The sequence below is a fragment of the Symphalangus syndactylus genome, chromosome 8, assembly GCF_028878055.3.
Source record: "Symphalangus syndactylus isolate Jambi chromosome 8, NHGRI_mSymSyn1-v2.1_pri, whole genome shotgun sequence".
Taxonomy (NCBI): domain Eukaryota; kingdom Metazoa; phylum Chordata; class Mammalia; order Primates; family Hylobatidae; genus Symphalangus; species Symphalangus syndactylus.
The window spans coordinates 48,422,539-48,448,593 of record NC_072430.2 but is presented as its reverse complement, the minus strand read 5'-3'; the positions used below and the strand labels follow the sequence as shown (position 1 = coordinate 48,448,593).

General features: G+C 46.5%; 1 protein-coding gene across 9 annotated transcripts in view; it reads left to right on the top strand.

Moving 5' to 3' along the window:
• Positions 1 to 26,055, top strand: part of RAD51B (RAD51 paralog B) — an 890,780-nt gene that overhangs the window by 804,553 nt on the left and 60,172 nt on the right. For 7 of the 9 annotated variants that reach the window (XM_055289046.2, XM_055289048.2, XM_063644432.1 and 4 more), the window contains one exon: positions 7,935 to 8,526. The exons of the other annotated variants lie outside the window; for them this stretch is intronic. In XM_055289046.2, the coding sequence (XP_055145021.1) occupies positions 7,935 to 8,218 (284 nt within the window). In that variant the 3' untranslated portion in view covers positions 8,219 to 8,526. Of the gene's footprint in view, positions 1 to 7,934; positions 8,527 to 26,055 lie in introns of those variants that run through there. 9 annotated transcript variants of the gene reach the window in all.

Sequence of the window (26,055 nt, the reverse complement as noted above, 5' to 3'; positions counted from 1 at the left end):
TCCCCTCCCTCTAGTGTCTCAAGGCCAGAGTCCGAACCTCAGACATCTAATCCCTCATAGTACCCAATGGAGTGCCTTATATGGATTAGGCCCTCAATCACTTGTGGGTTAATTGTATTCCCTTTATTGTTCCCTATATCAAATTTACCTGAAATATTATAGGTTTTTAGGGCCTCACTTATGAAATCATAAACTGTAGTGCCAAATCTGCTTCCACTTTTGTTTTTAAGGCACACATGCAAAGAGCTGTTTCCACAATCAGGAAGGGTGGAAATAGCTCAGAACACTGACAGCAGAGTCTGTAGGGATGCGTAGCTTCTATGGGATTTTTTATACTTTTCTGTGTCTTCCAAATTGTCCTCTGTGACCACGTGTTGCTTTTACAACCATAAAACACGTTATCTGTTTTTTTCATTTATCTTTTTGATTTGGGGTTCTGTTCTCATCTCCTCTTTGGGGTCCCCATCATGCCTCCTGGCTTCCTTTGAAAATAAGGTGACCAGAGACTTCCGTGTAAAAGTCTGTGAGGTCATAAAAGGCCAAGTTAACTGCAAATGGTTGTTCTGTTTTAATTCTGTTGAAGTGTCAGGTAACATGGACTTATAATAAAAGCACTTGGGGAGTTAATGATTACTGCTGTTGTCAAGCTGTCCCGAAGACGGAGAGGGAACCTGGGCACGCCACGTCTTGCCTTGGGCCGCTCCTTCAGTGTGTCCCGCCCTGCGGCTGCCCTGGCCCCCTGTCCGCATGCTGTCAGGCTGCCTCCGTGCCAGACGACCAACACCCAGCCACAGTGGAAACGACTGTTCCTTCAACTTTCTTCAGCCCCTGCCTGCTGGGGCCTCCGGAGGGAAGCGTTCACTCTAGCCGAAATGAAACAGAGCTCCAGAAAAACCACAGTGGAGGCCACAGCGGCCTCAGGCCCTGAACTTTGTATTTCTTAGCCCTCCAGGATTGCTGGCTGCTGGGTGTCATGTAACTCCCAAAAATGTGAAAGGAAAACCAAAGAGCCTGAGAAGCGCAGATGTCTCCTGGCTGGGGAGTCCGTCTAGAAAGTCGCCTTTCATGGTGAGGCCAGGTGCACACGAGAGTGGCTGGAGAAGGTGGGGTGAGCCCAGAACAGGGAGGCCCGCCCGGCCCACTCCCGGGCTGAAACTCCAAGAAACTCCCCCTGCACAAGGCCACGCCGGTGAAGTCCCCTTCCTTCTGGAAAGAGTCCTACACAAATTGCTAGTGTTTCCATGTGATATTTGACAAGTGCAAAGGGCTGGAAATATTCTAGAGATTTTTCAGCTTCGTACAATTATCGGTGGCCACTGAGCACATCTCACCTCCTGCAGTGTCCCGCCAGTGGCTGCACCAGCCAGGCAGGGCCACCTTGTGTCCCTGATCCCGTCAGCCCTCCAGTAAAGTGTGCTTCACCAGGTGCCCCAGGAGAGCAGGGGGCCAGCTCCATGTCCTCATGGGTGTGCAGCCCCTCACCTCTTCCTCAGCCCTGCCCGTTACCAGCTGTGACCACAGAAAATGCCCCAGCAGCAGCACCATGGTCCCTGGGGCTGCCCTCCTGCCTCCCTCTAAGTCATCGAATGTCAAGGTTGGAGAAATCTTAGTGCCCATGGGCCCTCCTCCTCACTGATGAGCGGAGCACTGGCTCAGGCTCCCTGAGGACAGGGCCAGGCTGCTCTGGTCTCATGTACTTTTGTGTTCTGTGAGCCTAGCACATGGTAGCACTCCCTGAGTGGGTGGTCAGCGAGTGAGTGAGTGAATGAATGAGTGAGTGAACTGGCTTCTGTGTTCTCCTCTTTTCTTCAGAGAGTGACACTTTGGACAGGTCATGTTTACTCCATCCCCTCAGCTTTTCAGTAAAACGAGCCCACCAGTGTCCATTTCCTTCATATAACCGCTGGCATCAAGCCAGCAACATTGTGGCTCCTCAGACGCCCACCGGTGTGGCCAGGGGGGTGCTGCAGCCTCCCTCGCTCCAGCCCTCAAGGGAGGCCTCACTGACATCAGCCTCTGCATTAGTTTCCTATAGGGCTGACTTGGTCAAGTTTTACTTAAAATAACAGAAATTCACTCTTTCACATTTCTGGATCCGAGAAGTCCGAAATCAAGGTGTCACAGCAGGGTGGGTTTCTTCTGGGTGTGCTGAGGGAGAGCCTGTGTTATATGTAAAATGTTTATTTAGAAACAGAATGCTTGTTCCCTGGTGCTGCAAATAAATAGCACTCGAACATAAATTTAATTCTCTCAGCAAGGCCATTTTTACTTTCTGCAGAAAGGGTGCTCATCGCAGATGGAACAGTGGTGAGAGCACATTGAACAAAGGAGGGAATCAATTTTTATTCCTTACACAGTTTGTCCCTGCTACTGTGTCCTGTCTCCATTGGCTGGAGCCAGACCTCACAATCTAAACTAAAACCCGACTGGCTAACAGTTTAACAAGAAGGGAAACTTTGAAGAGGAACTTTTACTTTCTACAGCCTGTCCCAATCCTCCTCTAGCCCCTGGTGTGCTTGGGCGTGCACCTCCATCGCACATGTGCTCTCTCTCTCTTCTCATAAGGACAGTAGTCAGATTGGACGAAGGGCCTACCCCACTCCTGTGTCTTAACTAATTACATCTACAGCGACCCTATGTCAAATAAGGTCACGTTCTGAGGCTCTGGAAAGGACATGAATTTGGGGGGATGCTATCCAACACAGTACAGCCTTCCTGCCCACTGCAAAGTTTCGTCTTGCTCTCCACCCGCCCCTAACCTCTGCACCCTTTCTTTAGCTGGGGGTGGGCTTCTTGAATGCAGTCTCATTTGCCCGCTAGTCTAAGTGTGGTTGGTAGGTAGAGGGTAGGGGACACGCTGTTTGTGCCACTGTTTCCCGCCAGGGACATAGACACTCTCAGGATCCCTGAACTCTGAAGTCGAAACTGTCAGTCAGTGTCCCCAGCGGAAGCTGCACTTGAGAATCACTGGGGAGCTTTTAAAACACAGTGTGCCCTAAACACACTCCCAGGAACTCTGGTGCACTTGGGCCGGGTGGGACTCTGGCATGAGTATTGTTTGAAAGCTCATCGGGTGATTCTAATGTGCAGCCTAGGACTGGAACAACTGTATGAGATGCTGTGAAAACAGCTCCATCTCACCTTCACCAGGAATATGGGCAGCTCACTGCCTAGTGAGGCTCAAATACCCATTAGGAAGAGCCAAGCCAGGCTTCTCAGGGTGGGTTCCCTGGCAACACTTCCCAAACTCTCCCACCAAGCTCCCAGGAGGCAGGAGGGAGCAAACACATACTCTGCAGAACCGGAAACAGACGGCAGCAAGCACCACGTGTCCTTGAAGTTTTCTGTTTTGCTTTTAAAATTGGAATTTTTGCATCTTCTTCTACAATATCACCATCTTGTTTTACAACTTAAAAAAAGATTTCATTATGTTGACTTTTTTTCCTCCAAAAATATCTGAGTGCAGAAATGAGGCTCCGCAAAGGTATGCCAAGTTTAAACTATGGTTTTGGATGGTCCTTGACACACCATTGGGTTCCCTGGGGTTCCTGACTTTGAAAAACCCAGCCACAAAGAGTTAAAGAGGGTGGGAGCCAATCTGTTTAACCTTTGGAAGGAACTGCATCTTAGACGAAAACCTAGGCACAGAGAAGTTAAGCAGCTCATTCAAGATGACACAGTTTGTCATTGAGTCGGAACTGTACCTCAGGACCCACCTTTCCCACTGCACTGATCTGGGGCAACTTCTAATTTGCCGTGTGACCTTGGCTATGTCTCTTTACTTCTCTGTGTCAGTTTTCCTACCCATAAGATGATGATAACATCTGATCCACCCAACTCCTTGAGTAGTTGAGGAGGCCCAGGTGTGTAGAGGCATGTTGAAATTAGGGAGTGTCACATGTAAACTGTGGCATGTCATATGTAAATTTTGGAGAGTCATATGTAAATTATAAAGTGTCACATGTAAAGACAAGGCGCCATAATTTAAGTCCAGCCTCACACTTCTAGGTGAGGCACAGTGATTGCAGCAAGAGTGACCTTTCCAGGGTCATGCGGGCGGGCCACTGAGGGAAACACAGTGTAGTGCACCCAGCCCCTCTGAGCCCGTGGAGAGGCTTAAGTGAGCTCCAGTGTTCCAGTTCCAGGGAAGGCTGAGGCCGGGAGCTCATGCCAGCACTTCTGTTTGCTCTCCATTGGTCCCAGCTTTTATCTGCCCAGCACCAGTTTGAAAACAACCTTCTTGTCCCAATCCTGAGAGTATCCTTTCGAAAAAGTTAAGTCATGGAAAAATGCGTGGCAAACAACAACAGTGCCAGCACCTTCTTTCTCCTTTCACAAGGCCACAGAGACCCTCCCCCACAGCCCATCTCTTCCAGAGGAAGTCTGCGGCCAGCCCTGCTCCAGACCCCTCCCTTGCCAGCCCAGGCCCGTGAGGCTCCTCAGCCCACGTCCGCCCTTTTCTGTTTACACTGGGAGATGAGCTTCTGCCGAGCTTAAGTGCAGTTCTGGCCCTTTTGTTTGTTTTTAAGTCAAGTTACAACTTTGCTCCTGGATTTATTGCAAATTCCATTTATCTTCTTCTTCCCGGGGTCTCTGCACAAAGCCTTTGTGCCTTCCTCTTCTGCTGTGGACAAATACCATGGGGCACCAGGAAAGGACAAGGAGCGCACAGCCCCAGGGAGGCGCACTCTAAGGAGGGCCAAAGCCATCCTGTGGGGTGCTGGGGAGGAAGAAGGGGGCTGGCAATGTAGGAGGAGGGGCTGTCGATGGCCTGGGAGGACAGGCCCGGCCCTACCTCCTGCCCCTTCTCACACAGGACTCCAGAGGAAAGAAGAGCCAGGCCGAAAGGCAAAGAAATCCCAGACCTCAGGGGAAGGAATCAAGAAAGGAAGGTTCTGGTTTGAGTGGAAGGAGCCCGTGGCAGTTTCTAGCCAGGGGTGGTATGAGGCCAAAGGTCCTGAAAGGCCTAAGAAAGGACACCTAGGTCTGATGAGGGCGGTAGGCCTGAGGGTTGGGCACGGCACATGCCGTGGGAGACCACCCCAGGTGCAGCTGGGCACCAGCACAGCCTCTCAGCTTCCCTGCCCTTCTCTTAGGCCTCCCCAACCCTCTCCAAACACCACATTTCCAGAAACTGCTGATAAAGAGTAAACAACTCCAAACTGAAGCTCACCAGGGAGAGAAAGAGAATCAAACTGAGCTGAACAAATTGCGAGTGGGGCATCCAGCCGTGCTGTTGGCTTGTCTCTCTAAGAGGGGAAGTGCTGAGGGCCTGTCCCCCACCACCACCCCGAGTCCTTCCCAAGTGCGAGTTCCCTGGCTTGGGAGCACGCAGGAGCTGCTTGGCTTCAGAGGGGCCTTGCTTCAGTGTGGTGAGGGAGTCCCGGGGCTGTGAAAGATGAACTGCTGGACTCTCCCTGCCTAAGGGCCTGACCTAGAAAGGGGCTTTAACCTTCCTGGACGAGGAGAGCAGCTGCAGGTAGCTGGTGGCTGCAGAGTGCTCCTGGGCAGGCTGCAGGGCCATGGGTCAGCAGCTGAAGGAGCCACTTTTCATGCCCTCCACTCAGCATCACAGTTCCCGGGCATGAAACTCAGGCATCAGCACCTCAGCCCAGGCCCTCAAGGAGTGGGGTTAAGTGAGCATGAACAGAGCAGGCCCCCTTTTCCTCTGGGAGCCTCCTGGCTTCCCAACAGGTGCTGTTGGTGAATGAAGAGGAGGGCTGTCCACAGCAGTTTCCCCAGCCAAGGCTCTGGGCTCCAGCCCTGCTGGTCCCTCTTCCTCTGTCACCCATCAGCTCTGCAGCCGGCCCAGATACTCCCTTCTCCATGCTGTGGCCCCTCCTCCGGGGCCCCCACTTCTCAACCTCTGCGCTGGTCTATCTGTCACTTACCTGCCTGGCTCCCTCAGACACTTCCAGCCATCTACCCTGAGACCTCGGCTGCTGATGTCCACTCTCTGGCCGCAGCTTCCTCCCCTCACCTGTCCCTTCTCCTGCTCTCACCCTGGCTCTTGTGCCCCTGCCTCTCCCCCTAGAAGCTTCCCTGGGCTCCCTTGCCCGCCTGATCTCAGGCATTCAGCACCCTCACTCTCGACTTTCCCCAGGCCTGCCCCGAGGGCCCCTCATGGCCATTCACTCCATTCACTCCAAACCTTTGGCTGCCAGGCCCCAGAGGAGGTGCAGCTGCAGGCCCAGCACAGGCCGAGTCTGGCTCTCCCCTCAGGCCACTGTCAGCTGGCCACTGTCACTCTCCTCAGATGCCCCAGATCCCCACCTCTACCTTCTACCTGCAGAATCTCTCAGCACCCCCCCTTACTGAGCAGGTCCAGGCCTTCCCACACTGCCCCTGGAGTCTCCTCTCACCCCTCTCAGAGCTCGCTCACTCACACCACCACCCTTCCTTCCCTCGAGAGCAGAGGATGTCCCCACCTCCTTTGCAAAACTAACTTCCATACCTGGGTCCAAATGCAACAGCTCTTGTGTCTTCCACACCGAGTGGCCGCCGTCCTCAGCCTGGACCGGAAGCTGTGTGGCAGCAGGATCTCCAGTGCTTCCAGTGCACAGCCACAAGCATGGCGTCCTCTTCCTTGTTCTAAAAGGGCTTCCCTTAGATGGCTTTCTCTCAGCACACCATCTCTGCTCTTGTCCCCTTTATCACACACTTCTCATTGGGTCCTTTAACCTTCCTGTTCTCCAGCCCTGGCCATTGGCTGCTGCTACTGAAGGCCATTCTCAGTGGCCCTCCTCACGACAGTGGCCCAGGAGCCAACCCCCTAGCTGCCTCCTCAGAGTTTCTGGGCTTCCCACCCACCCTTTGCCTCCCCTTCATGGGTTCTCCTGGTGACTTCCTGCCAGGCTTCCATTTTCTCTCCATCCCTGTGCTTTTTACCTGCTCCTCTGCCGGCCGGGCCTCCTCTCCCAGCACATCACTTCTATCTCCTCCACGTCCACATCTTCAGCCAGTGCTTCCATGACCCCCGATTTCCAGCTCCCCAAATCCCCACATTTCAACCAGCCTACTCTGCTGGCCGTCTCTGCTTAGACAACCTGCAGAACTTCTCACAAAATTGAACTGATCATCTCCTCCCCAAACCTCTCCTTGAGGCTGCTTGTCTCTTTCTGTATTTCTACCCTCCCCACCGCCCAGGCTCAAAACCAACATTCTCTTCATCTCTTTCTTCTCTGTCTCCCTGCATGTCTGATCAGCCTTCAGATGCCTGAAGGAGCTTCTGCACTATTTTTCAGATCCCTCCCACTTCGGTGTTGCTATCTGAATTCAAACCCTTTCCTTCTCCTCCCTGGACCTTATCTCTCGGCCTTTGGGCTTCCCCTCCCGTGGGCTCCCTGTCCTTGGACACAGAGCCCATCAGAGTGGCCCGTCTCCCTTTTAGAAACCCATATGAGCTCCACACGCATGTGGCTCCCCTGCCAGGAACAGGCCTCCCCCGTCTTCCAGTACAACCTCACTGCCACCACTTGTCACTCAGCAGATGTTGCCTGAGTCCCTGCCATGTGATATGTACCTGTGCTCACACCATAGCCACCTGCTGCTCACTCCCAGAGCTGACCCTCTGCACCTGCCCAGTCTTCTGGTCCCTCTTTTTGTTTGCTGTTTTATCTTCCAGAGACACCTCCTCTTCTTTACATCCATTTCCACCCATCAGCACCTTATTCAACCATACTCAAAGCCTACATTCTCCAAAGGTGAAACCAATTTCTCTCCTGCCTCATTTTCCCTTAAAATACTGTTCGTTCCCTATTACAACCACATCTGAATGTGTGTGTGTGTGTGTGTGTGTGTGTGTGTGTGTGATCTCCCTAGTTGTGTAACCCTGCAGGCCATGGACAGTTATTATTCAATGTTGTTTCCTACACATCTTTAATAAAAGTTTGTTGCATTTAAATTAGATCTTATTCTCTCATTTCACTTCACAGATGTTAGAACTGTGGCCAGAGTCAGCCCCAGGTCAGAATGCTGGTCAGCAGCAGACTCATATCCCAGCCCTACCTTCCTGATACCTGATGCGGTGCTCAGAAAAGCAAGGAATCCCAGGCTGTTACCCAGTGTCTCCATGTGCCCTCCACAGATGCACTCAACTGTCCTCTCTTCTGCTCTTCCTCCTACAAACTGGGCAACTGGAATCAGAACAGAGACTTTGGATGAGCATCCAGTGTTACCCAGCCTAGTTTTTCACCATGACTTCCAGATCTACATTTAACATCCAACAGCAACTATAATTCTACTTTCTGAACCTCCAGGGAAACTGCTTCCTTGTCTCTTTCAACAAAGGATGTCATGGTTTTACAATGTCTCCAGTGAAAAACTTCTTCTCTACATCTTCCTCCCACTCCTACAACCCTTGATCCCCACGTGAGATCTCATTTCCTCCAGCTGGGTCTTCTGCAGAGTGGTTAGGGCTTCTGCCCTCCTTGCAGCACCTCTATTGTAAAAGGATTGCTGAAGCTTATTAAGCCTTGCAGCTCCTAGGAGGAAAGGTACCATATAGAAATAAAACAAATCAACAAATTAGTGTGTTTTGTAGCAGATGAATGGGACTCCACTTATCTGCATGGGTGTGCACACTGTGCAGTCACACAGGCAGTTTCAAATGGGAATTTGGGAAAAGCTACGCTTTTTCACTTGGGAAAGGTTTACATATTCTTTGCACCTGGGCACACACAGCACAGGCTGTTCTCAGGACTCCCACCAGATTAGGCCTGGGACATCACAGAGCCTGTCAGGTCCACGTTTGCTTTCTAGTCTCCTTGCTTCCAGTCTAGCTGTGGCCTGACTCCAAGTCCAGTGTAAGATTTTTTTTTTTTTTCAGCAATAAAGAATCAGTTCATTCACCTGTACAAAAGCCAGCGGGAGGATCATGCATGAGGCTCATATCCTTGCTGTGAATTTCAAAGGACTGGCTAAGTAAATAAAATTATCATGCCAATCTGAGCTGGCATAGATTGCATTGATTGCTGCTAATGCCGAAATGGACATTTTAAAAGCGCTCCACACTGCATTCTACACAACTTGGGACAGAAAAATAGCTGTTGCTCTTAAGGAGCTGATGGTCTCCTTCAAGGGTAAGCTGGAACAGGCTGACCCAGGAAAAGGCACTCCCAGTTGAATGCTTTCGCTTGCGTGGGAAGTCCAGCTGTCTCAATGGGGCCCAGGAGACAGACTGACGAGGGACGAATTCCTGTGTTTGGGATTGGGCTTGAAAAGTCTCCTGTTTGTAACACTCAACTTGTAGAAGAGCAGAAAGAATTTCCAGCTGTCGACAGGATGAGGGGAGCCCTCCTGATTCTGTCTGGGGATGTGTTTGCACTCCAGACTCTGCTATCCTTCCTCTTGCTATCCTTCCCGGCTACAACATCAAACACCTGGTCCCATGGGCCAGCTCTGGAACAAGATGACTCTTTGCCATCAAGGAATACAAGTGGCCAAAGGACAAATATTGTGTGATTCCACTTACATGAGGTACCTAGAGGCGTCAAATTCACAGAGACAGAAAGTAGAGTGGTGATTACCAGAGGCTGGGGTGGAGAGAGGAGAATGGGGAGTTAATGTTTTATGGATACAAAGTTTCTGTTTTTCAAGACGAAGAAGTTGTGGAGATGGATAATGGTGATGGCTGGACATCAGTGAGAATGTGCTTAACACCACTAAACAGTACAGTTAAAAATGGTTACAGCGATAAATTTTATGTTATGTATATTTGATCATAATTTAAAAAACAGAAAAAGGAAGGAAAGAAGGAAGGGAGGGAAGGAGGGAGGCAGAGGGGAAGGGAGGAAGGGGGAGGGAGAAAGGGAGGAAGGAAATGCAAGTGGGAACTAAGCCCTGGTCACAGCACTGCTGGGAAAAGATAGGTGACTCTTCATCCTGCTGTAAAGAGAGGTGTGTGTGTGTGTGTGTGTCCCTGCAGGAGTGAAAATGGACCCACAAACCACATGGTTAATGAGCTGAGCATACTGGACCAAGCTATTTAATATCTGGGCCTGCCCCATGACTAATAGTCCAGGTCATTCTGCATAATGCAGACCAATATAAGATTGTTAGTGGAGGCCAGGCATGGTGGCTCACACCTGTAATCCCAGCACTTTGGGAGGCCGAGGTGGGTGGATCACCTGAGGTCAGGAGCTCAAGACCAGCCTGCCCAACATGGTGAAACCTTGACTATACTAATAATACAAAAAAATTAGCCAGGCATGGTGACTCACGCCTATAATCCCAGCTACTTGGGAGGCTGAGGCAGGAGAATTGCTTGAACCCAGGAGGTGGAGGTTGCAGTGAGTCAAGATCACACCATTGCACTCCAGCCTGGGCAACAAAAGCAAAACTCTGTCTCAAAAAAAAAGATTGTTAGTGGAAGTTTTTTCTTTTTTTTTTTTTTTGAGATGGAGTCTCGCTCTGTCACCCAGGCTGGAGTGCAGTGGCACGATCTCAGCTCACTGCAAGTTCTGCCTCCCGGGTTCACGCCATTCTCCTGCCTCAGCTTCCTGAGTAGCTGGGACTACAGGAGGCTACCACCACACCCGGCTAGTTTTTTTGTATTTTTAGTAGAGATGGGGTTTCACCGTGTTAGCCAGGATGGTCTCAATCTCCTGACCTCATGATCCGCCTGCCTCAGCCTCCCAAAGTGCTAGGATTACAGGCGTGAGCCACCGCGCCCAGCCGGAAGTTGTTCCTTAAATGGCTAAGAGCCTTCATAATATTCTTGGGAGGGTGAGTGGAAGGCCATTTCTCCATAACTTGCTCAGAAGCACATTTTAGTTGTTCTAAGAATGATTTGATTTTTGGAGTCAGAGAGGTTGGGGCTAGAGTTTAGGGCCTGCTGTTGTGTGGCCATTCAGAACGCCCAATTTAAATCTAAATGCGTAAGATCAAAAGAGTGGTGAATGTGAACATGCTTTTTTATAAACTGTAAAGTGCCTCACTATGATCCTTTATTCTTTCAATTCAGCCTACGAGTGCAAGTTAGCAATAGACTTTAAAGAACTCATACTGCAGGAAAGTAAGCATAGATACTAAAATACAAAATTCAACCTCTACTGCCTATTACACGATTTTTCAGGCCTCAGAGGCAGCCTGGTAGCAACCACAGCTAAGAACAAAGGTCCTAAGAGCTGGGCTTTTTGAAAAAATAGATTCTGCAGCCTTTGTAGGGAGAAGTTGGTCTGAGTTGAACCATATTGCTGAGAAGAGCCTCTCATTAAGCCTTTATCAATTATCAACACTGGGGCATAAAATCATTTATACCAAATACTTATTTTTTAAATTGAGATATAATTGACATACCATAAAATTCACCCTCTTAAGGTGTACAATTCAATGCTTTTTAGTATATTCACAAAATTGTGCAATTATCACCATTATCTAGTTCAGAATATTTTCATCACCCCCAAAAGAGACTCCATATGCATTGGCAGTCACTCCCCATTCCTCCTTCCCCTTTCCTCTGGCAACCACTATTCTACTGTCCATCTCTATGGATTTGCTTATTCTGGACATTTCGTATAAATGGAATTATACAATATGTGACCTTTTGTGTTTGGCTTCTTTCAATGAGCATAGTGTTTTCAAGGTTCATCCATGTTGTAGCATGTATTGGAATGTCATTTGTTTTCATAGCTGAATAATAGTCCATGGTATGGATAGACCACATTTTGTTTATCTGTTCATCAGTTGATGCACATTTGAGTTGTTTCCACTCCTGGCTAAAATGAACAATCCTGCTATGAACATTCATATACAGTGTGTGTGGACATGGATTTTCAATACTCTTGGGTACATACCTAGAAGTAGAAATGCTAGTCATATGAGCAATTGACCTAGCTCGTATGTTTAACTTTTTGAGAAAACACCAAACTGTTTTCCAAAGCAGCTGCACCACTTTACATTCTAACCAGTAACATATGAGGCTTCCAATCTGTCTACATTCTCAAAACACTTATTATTGTCTTTTTTTTTTTTTTTATATAGCCATCTTAGTGGGTGTGAAGTGGTATGTGCATCTCTTCATGTTCTTATTGGCCATTTGTGTGTCTTCTTTGGAGAAATGTCTATTCAAATCCTCTGCCTATTTAAAAAAATTGGTTGTCTTTTTATTGTTGCGTTGTAAAAGTTCTTTATTTATTCTTGATATAAGTCACTTATCATACATGTGATTTGCAAATACTTTTCCCATTCCACAGGTTTTATTTTCACTTCACTTTTTATTTTAATGAAGTTCAATTTACCTATTTTTTTAAGGTCATAGCCAAGACACCATCACCTAATTCAAGGTCATAAAGAATTACACCTATATTTATTCTAAAAGTTTTACACTTTTAGCTCTTACATTTAAGTCTTTGATCCATTTTGAGTTAATTTTTGTATAAGCTGTGAGGTAGGATTCTAACTTCATTCTTTTACATATGACTATCCATGTGTTGCAGCACTACTCGTTGAGAGGACTGTTCTATCCCTATTGACTTATGTTGGTAATCAAGTTAAAAATGGGCCTTTCTTCTTTTCTAATGTAAGCATTTAATTAAAATCCCTTCTAAATGCTAAGTGAAATAAGCCAGACACAAAAGGCCACATAGTGTAGGATTCTACTTATATGAAATATCCAAAATGGGCAAATATGTAAAAACAGAAAGTAGGTTCATGATTTGCAGGGGATACAGGAAAGAGTTTGGACTGGCTGCTAATAGGTATAGCATTTCTTTTCAGGTGATGAAAATTTTCTGGAATTAGATAGTGGTAATTATTGTATAACATGGTGACTATAATAAAAACCACTGAACTGTACACTTTAAAATGGTGATGTCTTCATTTTCATTCAGTTCAAAATAATTTTAAATTATCTTTGCATTTTCTTCTTTGACCCATATACTATGTAAAATATAATGTTTAACTTCCAAATATTTGTGTATGTTTCTGAACATTTTTCTGTGTTTTACTTCTAATTTAATTATTTTGTGGTGAGATTTCAAATTTTAAAAATTTGCTTAGTTTTTTTTTCTTATGGTCCAAATTATAGTCTATCTTGGTGACTGTTCCATGGAACTTTAAAATAAGTATGTATTCTGCTATTGTTGGGTGGAGTCTTCTGGAAATGTCAGTTTGATCAAATTGATTGATACTTTTGTTCATATTTTTTTTTTTTTTTTTGAGATGGAGTCTCGCTCTGTCACCAGGCTGGAGTGCACTGGCGTGATCTCAGCTCACTGCAACCTCCACCTCCTGGGTTCAAGCGGTTCTCCTGTCTCAGCCTCCCAAGTAGCTGGAACTACAGGTGCATGCCACCACATCCAGCTAATTTTTGTATTTTTGGTAGAGATGGGATTTCACCATGTTGGCCAGGATGGTCTCGATCTCTTGACCTTGTGATCTACCCGCCTTGGCCTCCCAAAGTGCTGGGATCTTCTATATCCTTACTGGTTTACTGATTTTTCTCACTATTTGTTTTATTAATTCTTGAGAGAGGAATGATGAAATATATATACTCAAACTATGACTGTGGATTTGTCTATTTCTTCTTTAAGTTTTGTCAGTTTTTGTTTCATATATTGTGAAGCTCTGTTAGCAGGTACACAAACATTTAGAATTGTTAAATCTTCTTAAATTTTTCTTTTTTTTTTGAGACAGAGTCTCACTCTGTCGTCCAGGCTGGAGTGCAGTGGCGTGATCTCTGCTCACTGCAAGCTCTGCCTCCCAGGTTCACACCGTTCTCCTGCCTCAGCCTCCCGAGTAGCTGGGACTACAGGCATCCGCCACCACGCCCAGCTAATTTTTTGTATTTTTATTAGAGATGGGGTTTCATTGTGTTAGCCAGGATGGTCTCGATCTCCTTACCTCATGATCCGCCTGCCTCGGCCTCCCAAAGTGCTGGGATTACAGGTGTGAGCCACCGCACCTGGCTTAAATTTTCCTTTTTGTCACTATGAAATTGTCTTTCTTTATCTCTGGTGCTATTCCTTGTCCTAAAGTCTTCTTTTTTATTATTAATATAGCTACTCCAGCTCTCTTGTGATAAGCATTGCACAGCATATCTTTTTTCATTCTTTTACTTTTAAACTATTTGTGTTTTTATATTTAAAATGAATTTCTTGCTTTTTAAATCCAGTCTGATAGTGCCTGACCTTTAATTGGGGTATTTGGACCATTTGCATTTAATTACAAGTACATGTAACATACATGTTTGGTTTAGGTATGTCACGTTACTATTTGTTTTCTACTTGTCCCATCTGTTTTTTGCTACCTTTTGCATCTTTCCTTGCCTTCTTTTGAAGTGAGGGTTCTTTTTTGTTATTTCATTTTATCTAGACCATTGACTTTTAGCTACATGCTCTTGTCCTTTGTGCTATTGCTGCTATAAATTTTATTTCTGCATATGTTATGAACTCTACAGTACTTTATTATTTTTGCCTTAATATTTTAAATAAATTTTTAATGAAAATTTTTAATATTTATCCTCATGTTTCCCATTTCTGGTGCTCTTCATTCTTTTGTGTAGATCCAAGTATTATTTTCCTTCTTTGTAAAAAACTTATGTTAACATTTCTTTAGTGTAGATCTGCTGATGGCGAATTCTCTAAGCTTCCATTTATCTCAAAAAGTCTTCATTATGCTTTCATTTTTAAGAGATATTTTCACTGGATACGGAATTTGATTTGTGTATCATTCAGTATATCAAAGATAGTATTCCATTGTCTTCTGGCTTGCATAGTTTTGATCGGAAGTCTGCAGTGTTTCCTATACTCTCTATGACACTATAAAATACAGCTTTTTTCAGACTACTTTGAAGATTTTCTCTTTATTACTAATTTTAGTAATTTTATTATGATGTACTTTGGCATGATGGTGTGATTTTCTTTGCTTATTTTGATTGGGATTCATTGTGATTCCTGGATCTGTGGTATTTATAGTTTTTAACAAATTTGGAAAATTTTCAGCCTTGATTTTGTCAAAAGTTTGTTCTCCCTCTTTTCTCTTTTTCAATTACACATATGTTAGACCACTTGATATTGCTCAAGGATTGATGGGACTTTGTTCATTTCTGGGTTTTTTTGTTTGTTTGTTTGTTTGTTTTTGAAGTCTTTTTCCTCTTGGTGCTTCATTTTGGATAGTTCCTATTGCTGTTTTCAGTTTTACTTTTCTCCTTGTAGCATCCAGTTTGCTTTGAATTTCAGCCACTGACCTTTCATTTCAGATATTGTCTTTTTCGCCACAAGAAGTGCATTCTTTCCTCATTTTATGTATGTTTTTCTTAAAATCCTGGAGTATATTTTGCATACTTAAACAGCTGTTTTAACGTGCCTGTCTGTTCATTCTGTCTTTTCAACTCTGACATTTTCAGGCATGTTTCTATTCCTGATATGGGTCACATTTTTCTGCTACCTGGTGAGTCTAGTAATTTTTGCTTAGATGTTGGATATTTTAAAGGTTTGTATATTTTTAATGTTTGTATATTTTTAAATGTTTGTATATTTTTTATATTTTTGTTTGTATATTTTTAAATCTTCCTTTAAGTAGTACTGAGTTTTGATCCAGCAGGCAGTTACTTATGGATAAGATTATTCCTTTAGAGGCTTGTTTTTAGCTTTGTTAGAATGAACCTAACGTTTCTTTTATTCTAGGGATCGTTCAATCCTACTATCTGCATATGAACCTTATTTGATCTCTACTAAATGCCCCAGCTGATCAAGCTGGTTGATATTTTTACATCTCAGAGTCCCATGTGAACTCTGAAATTTTCAGCTTATAGCTTCTGGTCATTCTTTGCCCAGACTTACAAAGCTTCACTCTGGGTATGAACATCTTAGTATTAAGCACTCAACAGGGCACTTGTGCAGATTTCTGGAGCTTTTTTTACATGGTCCCCTCTTTTCTAGAATTCTGCCCCACAATTTCCAACTACAGTCTCCCTGACCTTCATTTCTGTATTTTAACTTAACAAGACTACCATACTGTGCTTGGGACATTGTTTCCCCTGCTGTAAAGTCCAGAATGTGCCTCCAATCAGAAACTGTCGTGATCATTTACCACATGTATTTTCTTTATCTCATGGGTCATAGTTCTGCACTGTGTGTTGTGCAATATCTGAAGCCGTCAGTACATTTATTTTGTTATTTTCTAGTTTTGGTAGAGACAGGGTTTCACCATGTTGGCCAGGCCAACCTCTGTATTTTTCGTCCAGGTCTGTGGGGTCGTCCTCTTTGGCTTCAAATCCCAAGGGGTACAGGGGGAGGGTAAATCTGGATCCTGTTGCTTTGTCATGGCCAGAAGCAAAAATCTTAAGAACAGATTTTGATAAAGAAATGGTAAATGATAGCAGGCAGGCCCAGAAACTACACCTGATAACCTGGCTGGGGGTTCCAAGACATAAGGAAGCAGCAGAAAAACTCTAGCATCTGCAAGCCATGCAGGGACAGGTATGGCAATGGAGACAGAAGCAAAAAATTTTGGAAATTACTACAAACAAATCTCATCTGTGTTCCCAGGTGGCTATCTTACATTTGCTCTCCAGATTCATTCGCCACCCTTTGGCCTGTTGACCTGTCTGGACTGCATCAATGGGGCACCGTTGACCTCTAGTTTCTAGTTGTGCTCAGGCAAAGAGCGACACAAACAGGAAACTACAAGACAGAAAGGATGTTTATTCCCCTAGATCCTTTCCTGTCAAATCACTGTGGATTACTTTTGCCCCTCTACCAAAAGTTGCACTGTCACCATCCTATCGGGAGGCCCTCTCCTTACAGGTACTCTCTGTGAATTCTCCTAACTATTCCTTCCTCTTGACCCTTTGGATTTAGGGAGGGTAATGCCTCTTCAGTGTGATTAAGCTTAAAGTATTGCACCTTCCTTTGTTAGTTCCCCTAAATCCTGTCCATAGCTTGATAAATAATCCCTTCATTAAATTCTCCTCTTTTTTTCCACCAGAATTCTGACTGATACTACAGCGTTGTTGATGCTGCCTCTAAATGTAAACCGTCTACTGCCCAGTAATTGTAAGACCATAGGCAGATCACTTTACTGACTCTAGCCTCAGTTTGCCCTTAGCCTAACCCTGACAACTTGAGCCTAGCCCTGACTACTTGAGAAACTCAAATTCAGGAGGCTGTACCATAGCAGCAGACCTGAGGAAAGAAGTGCCCCCTCCACCTTCCCTACCTTTTTTTTTCTTTTGTCCCCCATTCTTAGAATTCCTAGCTCAGCTGCTCTGCTTCACAGGCTAACCCAAGTCTTTTCCTCTAGGTCTTAGCCACAGATATAGCCTGGTCAGTGCTAAGAGAGCAGGAGGCCAGATAAAGACCACTCATATAGAGACAACTATCATTTGGGGATCATGCTCAAGGTCAAGTTCACACAAGCAACTCAGCTTTTAGCCCTAGCCAGTAGGGCTTAACACACAAGGGACTCTTTTCCCTCCTGATACATGCTCCCTGGAGAAGGTTTTTTTTTTTTTATTTTTTAACTAGAAAGACAGATCAATAGAATGAGTTAAAAAGTTAAAAGGCCAGGCACGGTGGCTCACGCCTGTAATCCTGGCACTTTGGGAGGCTGAGGTGGGTGGATCACGAGGTCCGGAGATCGAGACCATCCTCGCTAACATGGTGAAACCCCGTCTCTACTAAAAATACAAAAAAATTAGCCAGGCGCCTGTAGTCCCAGCTACTCGGGAGGCTGAGGCAGGAGAATGGCGTGAACCCGGGAGGCGGGGCTTGCAGTGAGTGAGATCGCACCACTGCACTCCGGCCTGGGTGACAGAGTGAGACTCCATCTCAAAAAAAAAAGAAAAAAAAAGTTCAAAGATAGAGATTTTAAATAAAGAAGGAAAAGCCATGAGTTTTAAAAAGTTAGTCCTGAGGTCAAGGAAGCAAGTTAGACAGAGTCATTTACTGCAGCCTCCCCCTGGCTGAAGCACATTTAGAAATGGAAACCCAAGGTATGGTGGAAGGAATCCATGAGCAGGAGGAGTCAAAGAGTTGGTGACAGTCTACTCTGAAAGACATTAGGCCACAACGAACATATAACCTCTTGGGCAAACATCCCCAGATCCCTGTCCTAAGGAAGGGAAAATGAAACCGTCTCCCACCTTTCTGTGAAAGCCCATTAAACCTACTTGCCTTCCTGAGAAGGTTATTTTCTGCCTCGTGCACCTTTTTTGTCTTCTCCTTGATCAAAGGGACACTTAAGTCCCCTTTTGAGGCTTCTAATGTGGCAAGCCTATTCAGTCTCCAAGGCTGATGTTTTTCCTAGACTTTCACTTGATCCTTGCCCCAAATATAATGTACCTTTCCCCTACTAATGTTGTGGCTCAGTACCAAAGCCTCCAGGGCCACTACCCTGGGGTTAGCCCCTCTCTCTCTCTCCCTTTCCTTCCAGGAGTCTTTCCAAGATCTGAGGTAAGATGGATGCTTCTCTGGGAATCAGAGCTCCTTACCCTTCCTCTTGCATAGGCTTAAACACGATATTGCATCTTTCTTTTAGAGAAAAAGTCTATATTTTCTTGTTATTTATTATCATTAAAGGCAATACAGGCTTACCCAAGAACTAGGGAGGTTGTTGGACTGGATCTACCCAGGAGTCCAGAGATTCCCAAGTGAGTCAGCAGACGCCTGAGGTAGTAGGGGCCTAAGAATAGCAACCTTCCCTACAGCCTCTGCGTGACCCCTTCTGACCTGTCCCCACCATGGGTAGCTGTTGTAATCTGACTCACTGTGTCCCTCCAGACAGCTCTGGTTTCTGATAAGAACCTTCCATGAAAGAAGAGCCTTGCTCACTTCTGCACTAGCTGCTCACACTATTGGTTCAAGGCTTAGAGAGTATAGTCCTTTGACCCCTAGCCCTTGATCCTGGCCCCAGTGAACTATTCTTACTGGGCATAGGAAGAAAAACCTATACTTAACATTTTTTACTGAAGGGAGAGCAGAGACAATCTACCCAATGATTTGCTGTTGTTAATTAATACCCCAAATCCCTAAGTAGGAGCGACTGAAAGGCTTAAGGTCCTTTAACTCTTCCTCTTCTCAAGTGAATCTAAAGTTTATTTTCCCTATGTCCTCTAATCATGTTTCAGGTCCTCACCTGTCTGTCCACAGCCTGAATACAATTGGTCTGGGATGGGATTTGGAGAAAGCAGACACAATGCCTTGTAGTTGATGAGTGGCAGCTCGGGAGTTTCTGTAAAGGAGAACCTATGGATGGAATGTTGGCTGATACAGGAGCCAGGGGGTTTTCGTCAGGCCGTTTTGTATAGTAAACACTCTATTTTTCCACTTAGATTGCATGTTTATTTACTTAGAAAGACTTCAGGGGAAGCCAATGGACACTGGAGGGGACGGGGCAAGGCCCTCCCAAACCAGTCCTTGGCAACCCCTGCCTAAGATGGCTTAACCCCCTCATTGGATTCTCTCACTTCTCACTTATTTTTCCTTCCTTTATCATTCATTAAATCCCGGGAATCCCATGCTCATTGTTTCATTCATCCACCCACCCACCTGTCCATGCATCCATCCATCCATTCATGATGGCAGCTCCTTCTCAACGGAAAGCAAAAGCCCCTTGCCAGAGAGAACCTCTATATTTTTCATCCAGGCCTGTGGGGTCGTCCTCTTTGGCTTCAAATCCCAAGTGATGCCCAAGGGTGCTGATGGTGTCACTGCACTTCTCCACAGCCACCTTTCTTCTCTTGCCATTCTCTTCCACTCGTTTCTACTCTACTCTTAAGTTCCTTTTTTCTCTCCTTTTCCTTTCTCCACTCTCTATGCTTTAGGCCTACCCAAGACAGCCACCATGGATATTTTGTAGCCATTCAAAACTAAAGAGGGCAGCTGAGCCCAATTCCAGAAGAGTTGATAGCTCCCGGCTCCCGGATCCTCCATGACTTCAGCCACCCACTGCTTCCCTGGGGCAGAGCTAAGCTGGACTTCTCCTTACTGGCCCCCAGGGTCTGGGCTAAGGCCACACTGGGGCCCCAAGGACATCAAGTCTTCAGGCTGGGGCCCTGCGCTTTCTCCTACAGGAGAAAAAAATAAGCTCCCAAAGCAGAAAAAGTTGTCTTTCCTTCTGTTGCTATTGGAAACATAACAACAGAGCCAAGATGTAGTGGCTTAGCAAGAATAAAACAATGCTGTCAGCAACCAGGGCCCAGCTGATCTCCTCAGTGGTGACGTGGGTTCTGTGCACAGTGACAATGAGTGTAATCGAACCCAGAGCTTTGGGGTGCAGGAGGCAGGCCAAGCAGCCCCAACGCCACTCCCCTTTCCCATGTCACTCATGCCTCTGGTTGGGGGTGGCAGATGGGTCAGCACAGGCCCACAGAGGGTTTCTCTTCATGTCTTTACTTCTCTCCTAAAGAGGGATAAGCCTGGAACCTGGGCACCTGGAATGACTGGGGCAAGCATGCCTCTAACCTGGCCTCCATTCCTGAGGTCCAGTTACCCTGTTACCATCCAGGCCTCCAGAGCCCCATCTGTCCTAGAGTCACTGCCTTTAGGCTGGAGGGACCTTGGCATTTGTCTGGTCCTGGCTTTCTCAGGAGCAGAATCCTCACTTGGGATTAGACCCTTCACAGACGCCAGATGCTCTAAGCACAGGGGCATCATGGAGGAGTAGCCATTCTGACTTCCAGTATACTCGATGAGGAACAACTAATTCAGTCAGCCCATATCATCTTGGGCCAGGATTGGTGCTGATTCATTTTGATTCCTGCAGGCATGGTCTCTGTCCTCCTGAAGCTGAGTCTAGTGGGGAAGACAAAAATGGATCAAGTAATTAAAGTGGGAGGCTGTTTACCAAAAGGGAGCTCTCAGGAGGTCACAAGTCTGGGAAGAGGGTGGTCATGGAAGGCCTTTCTGAGGAGATGGAATTTAAATTAAAAGCAAGAGTGCATTTCTGTCACTCACTTCCTCACCCCCAGAGCCTAACACAGGGGCTGGCACATGGTAGACACTCAGTTGTTTGATGAATGAATGAATGAATGAATGGGCAATGAACAAATATCTCTACATTTCCTGATAGCCCTTGGTGACTTACAGGATTTGATGCTGGGTCTATTAATGTATCCATTTACAAAAAAAAAAAAAATGGATATCATGATTCCTCCTGAGGTCTACTTGTGTTATGGACGTGCTATCTGCTGTTCATTCAATTTTAGAGGTGTTTATGCTGGGTCACAGCTGGGGAAGACGATACCCCTGAGATCCCGCAGGGAGTCTTCTAGACTTGCCCCCTCCTGACACCCCCAGACCACACCATGGAGAACTCTGTAAATTAATTCATCAAAGTGAGGAAGGCAAGCCCCTTGACAGGTGATTGGATTTAGATCTGAAAGTGGAGACAGGTTAATACTTCCTGTGCCCAGATGTCCTAACCACAGACCGAAGCTCACGGGAGGCAAGGGGAGAATAGCACCACGGACCTACCTTCCTTTTCTCATAAGAGGGTGAAAGGCTCTTGGAAATTCCCCTAAAGCATTCAAATGAGCAAATCCAGGTCTGTTTGCTGTCAGGTTTCTGGGCAGGATTATGGGCAGACTGACCAGCTGTTCCCTCCCCCAGGACTGCCTTAATTTCCAAGCCCTACTTCTCAGTCCCAGGGAAAGTTGGCCCAGCTATAAAATGCCCTGAAACTCTCCCAGACCTCAAAACATGCCCACAGTATGGTGTCACTCTTGGGGAACCTGTCCATAATGAACAGCAACCAGCATCTTCTTTCCCTTCCCTCTCCAACACGCACCTTTCCAAGAAGAGAAATGAGAGCTAGTGACATTGGGTATAGGCAAGGCCACCAGGTATAGTTGCACAGGCTGTTCGCTGCAAAAGGCCAACCTGCATAGAAGGCAGATGGGGGCTGAAATTCAGCCTGCACTCGTCCTGCCAAGCTGTGCCCTGGCATGGCTGTATCCGCAAAGAGGAAGGGGTGCCTTTTTCTAATTTGTATGTAGGTGCCATATGGGCTAGTAGTGACACTGGGTTGAGAGCCCAAAGAATTACATCTGGGGAGGAAAATAAGCCAATCATTCCCTTGCTACCACCTAAACATTCGAGCCAGGTGTTCCTCAAGTGATCAGATATGCTAATAAGGCCGACTTCTTAGAAGGTAATAGAATATGATGGATAAACCAGTAGGGCCAGTAGGGCTTTGTGTTTTATTTTTCTATGTCTTGAATTCACATGACAGTAAAATCAAACTACTGAGATGTACTAGGGAAAGATCAAATGTCTTATTTCTGTTAAACTACTTTTAGGGAGAGTAAGATTTGCAGTGAGTATAACCCCTCTGGGTTGGAAACACCAGGAGTCTGGAATATAGCCCAAACACTGGGCTCTAGCTTTGCTTACCTTGAGCCTTTTGGTCAGGAAGGGGGCCCCTGAAAGATGAGGGGAAGTCAGCATTTTCTCAAGAGAACAACCTCCCCCGTGGAGGTCCAGGCATCTCACCAGAGAACATATCTCATACTCAGGATGATTAGCTCTTGGTTTCGTCTGAATGGTGGCATAATGTGGATGTGTTGCTTAGAAAAGAACGTGATTTCAGCATGTTTGATGGGTGTAGAACCAAGGGCTGTGGTCCCCTTTGCTGATCGCTTTACATTGCAGGGATATTTGGAAAAGGCAACTCATACTTAGGGGCAAGGGCAGTCACCCCCTCTCAGAAATGCGTCCCCAGCATGATATCCTTTGTAACTGCCCATATGCCCGGTCTAAAGGGGGCTATGGTTCTGGGGAAGCTAAGAGGGAAGATGGGCAGGGAGTGAGGCCTGCCAATCACAGCTCTCCTAGCACTTCCGGGCCCTCAATATGCCAGAGCATGAAGTGGGGTCAAGGGATGGAACTGAAATGCTTCCTGAGACTCTGGGATCCCCCTACCCTCATAATTCAAAATCCTCTATGGCTCTTGGACCAGGCAATTACCTGGGAACCATCTCTAGTCTGGCCAGAGGGAAGCCCAAGCTTCTCCTAAGTTTCAGGAAGAGCACCCTAGGCTCTCGGTGCTGTTGAAACTCAGCGCATGCGTGGGCAGTTCAGGAAAGTCAGACCAATGTCATATGACTCCTGCGTGATCCTCTCAGGAAACAGGGCTCTAGGCAATTTCGTTCCTAAGTGAGACTTCTTCTTCCCTCATCATCCCTTTTGTTTTTTCTAAGCAAAGTTACTTGGACCTTGCAGATAATTTCATATCCAGAGCCCTCCCATGCCTCGTGGGAGTACCTAGGATAGGAGCAGGCGGTTCCGGAGCGCCTGCAGGTGCCACACGTGGAGCTAAGGGGTCACTTTGCCAGGAGGATCTTATGAAATCCTCAGACAACCCTGAGATGAAGAACTGTTACTGTTCTTATTTTTACTGATAAGACGCTAAAGGCTCAGAGAGTTTAAGTAGGTTGCCCAAGGTCACACAGCTAATAAGTGGTGGAGCTGGGACCTGGACTAGATCATATGGCTGTAGTGCCCACACTCATACCACCTTATAGCATGGGAATTCCAGGTCTTTCACAAAGTTGGAGGACTGGGATATAATGAGGAGGGAAGGCCATATCTCCCCTACACCCATGGCCAGCCAAGCTCTGCCCGTGTCGTGAGATGTGTATCAGAGCTACAACTCCTACAGGCATTTTACCTGAGAGCAGGGACTTTTTCTCCCTCGAACTTTTCTGCATACCCTGTGCCTCAAGCCAGGCCTGATTCACAAAATAATGTTTATTGGCAGAATGAAGGACCGCCTCCCAAGCTGCCCTCATCCTGCCTTTCTCCTCCCTCTCTCCTAAGCTCTGAGTAGACACTGGGCTCGCCAGGCTTTCTATTTTTATTTATTTTTTATGAAACGGGGTCTCACTCTGTTGCCCAGGCTGTAATGCAGTGGTGCAAACATGGCTCACTGCAGCCTCGACCGCCCAGACCCAAGCCATCCTCCCTCTTTGGCCTCCCAAGTAGCTGGGCCCACAGAAGGCAGGGTTCCTGCACAGGCACCAGGTTCTACTCAAGCTGACCTATGTTCCCACTTCTGACCCTAGCATGGCTTAAACATCCATGTCCCTAGATGGGCAGTTGGGGGAGGTCTTGAACATGTGTCCTTCCTATGATAGGTTCTCAGCTGCTCCTGGTATCTCTATGAATGGGTTCTGAAGGTTTTCTCTCATCCACACAGTTTTAGCTCTTCTTTGGGTTTCCAGAGCTGCCCCCAAGAAGCAAATCTAAGCAGGAGGTTAGCAACTGCGTTCTTGGCCCTGGTCTCCTTCCCCTGAGTGGCCACAGTGTGGGTGAGGTTCAGACTCCCCCATGGTGTGGCTGGCTCCTGGGTGGGCCCAAATAGCTGTTCATCAGTTACCAAATGTCAAAGATCAGAAGCCAAGCCATGTAAACACCTCAAGATGCTGTTCCAGCAGTCATCCCCCGTATTTATCCACTGGAACAGCTTGACAAATCTGTCAGTGCTAAGGAGGGTAGGAATCAAATCATATAGGTCCCTACCTTCAAGGTGTCCCCCATCGGGCTGAGGAGGCTTATATACATGGCACAGTTAGTGAGCAGTGCAAGGTTTGTGTGGTGCAGTGTGCCAGGCAGAGCTCAGAAAGCAGGGATGGTGTTGGTGGGATGCAGAGGCAAACAACCCTGATAAATAAAGACTTTCAAAGTGGCTGAGCTATCAGGAGGTCCTCTCCTATCTTCCACACCCCATCTAGCGTTTCATTCCTCTTGAATTACCTACTGCTACACAACAGACACTCTAAAACGTAGTGTCTCAAAACAGTGCATTGTTATCTCTCACATCTCTGTTGACTGGGCTCAGCTCACTCAGGATGTCTTGCAGCTGGAATGGCTAGGGCCAAAATCATCTGAAGGTTCTACTGAGCTGGACATCCAAGGTCACCACCACTCACTCACATGGTTGGCAGTGATGCTGAATGTTGGCTGGGAGCTCAGCTGGGGCTCTTGACTGCAGCAACTATTTCTGGCCTCACTCTGTGGCTTGGACTTCTCACAGGATGGTGGCTGATTTCTAGAGCAAGTGTCCCAGTATTGAAGGTTCTAAGAGATCCAGGCAGATATTGCAAAGCTTCTTACAACCAAGCCTTGGAAGTTCCAGAATGTTGCTCCTACCATATTCTGTTGGTCAAGCAAGTCACTATAGGTAGACCAGATTTAAGAGGTGAGAAGCAGCTCATGAATCTGAGGAGGGAAAGAACTAAAGGCTGCCATCTTGGAGACTGTCTATTACAGCTTCCTTTACATAAAGATAACATGCCTTTGTTGAACCGAGACAGAAAATGAACTCTCAACTGGGAAAGGAAAGAGAGTCTGTCCCTGTGTCTAGAAGAAGGTACTTCTTCAAGTCCCATCCCAGCCTGTTTTCTTACCTCATACCCCAAGGTACATTCTTTGACTATGTCCTAGGCCCAGAATTCTGAAGCCAGAATGCGGAAGAGAGTGGAAAAAACCACTTACATCATCCTAACTAACCAGCCCACATTTAAGAATGAGATTGCTACGTGACTGTTGCCACGAAATTGTTTATCTGCCCTTGCTGCAGTGTGGCCTTTAAGGGACACAATCTGGTGCCAATGATGTCCAGCAGCAGTTGCCATGGAGACTTGGAGGTCAAGGTTGGTAAGGGAGCTTCTTGCCAAGATGATGTCACATAAAAATCCCTTTGCTTTCTTGTGACCACCAGGTAATTCAGCTATGAAGGAAAAAGAAAGCCATAAATTCCTCAGATGTGTGTCCACAGTCGCAGCAGGGTGGGCTACTGCAGAGTCCTAGCATACAAGTCACGAGACCTCCTTTGGGTCCCTGACTTGTCTGATGGGGGTGATCCATCTAACCTCACTGGACATGCTCCAGGAGCCGCATTTGGAAGGCCGTGAAATCATCTGGTTGGGACTGCCTTTCTCACCCATCTGAATAATTCAAGCACAATAACTCACTTCTAAGCCTGCCGTTGGCTTCCCTCAGCCTCTGTCTGCCAGTCCCCATTAACTATGGGGTGCAATCACTGTCCATATAAAGCAGAACTGGGGTACTTTGCACATGTCACCTCCCCCCAACTCACTCCTAGTCCACCCTA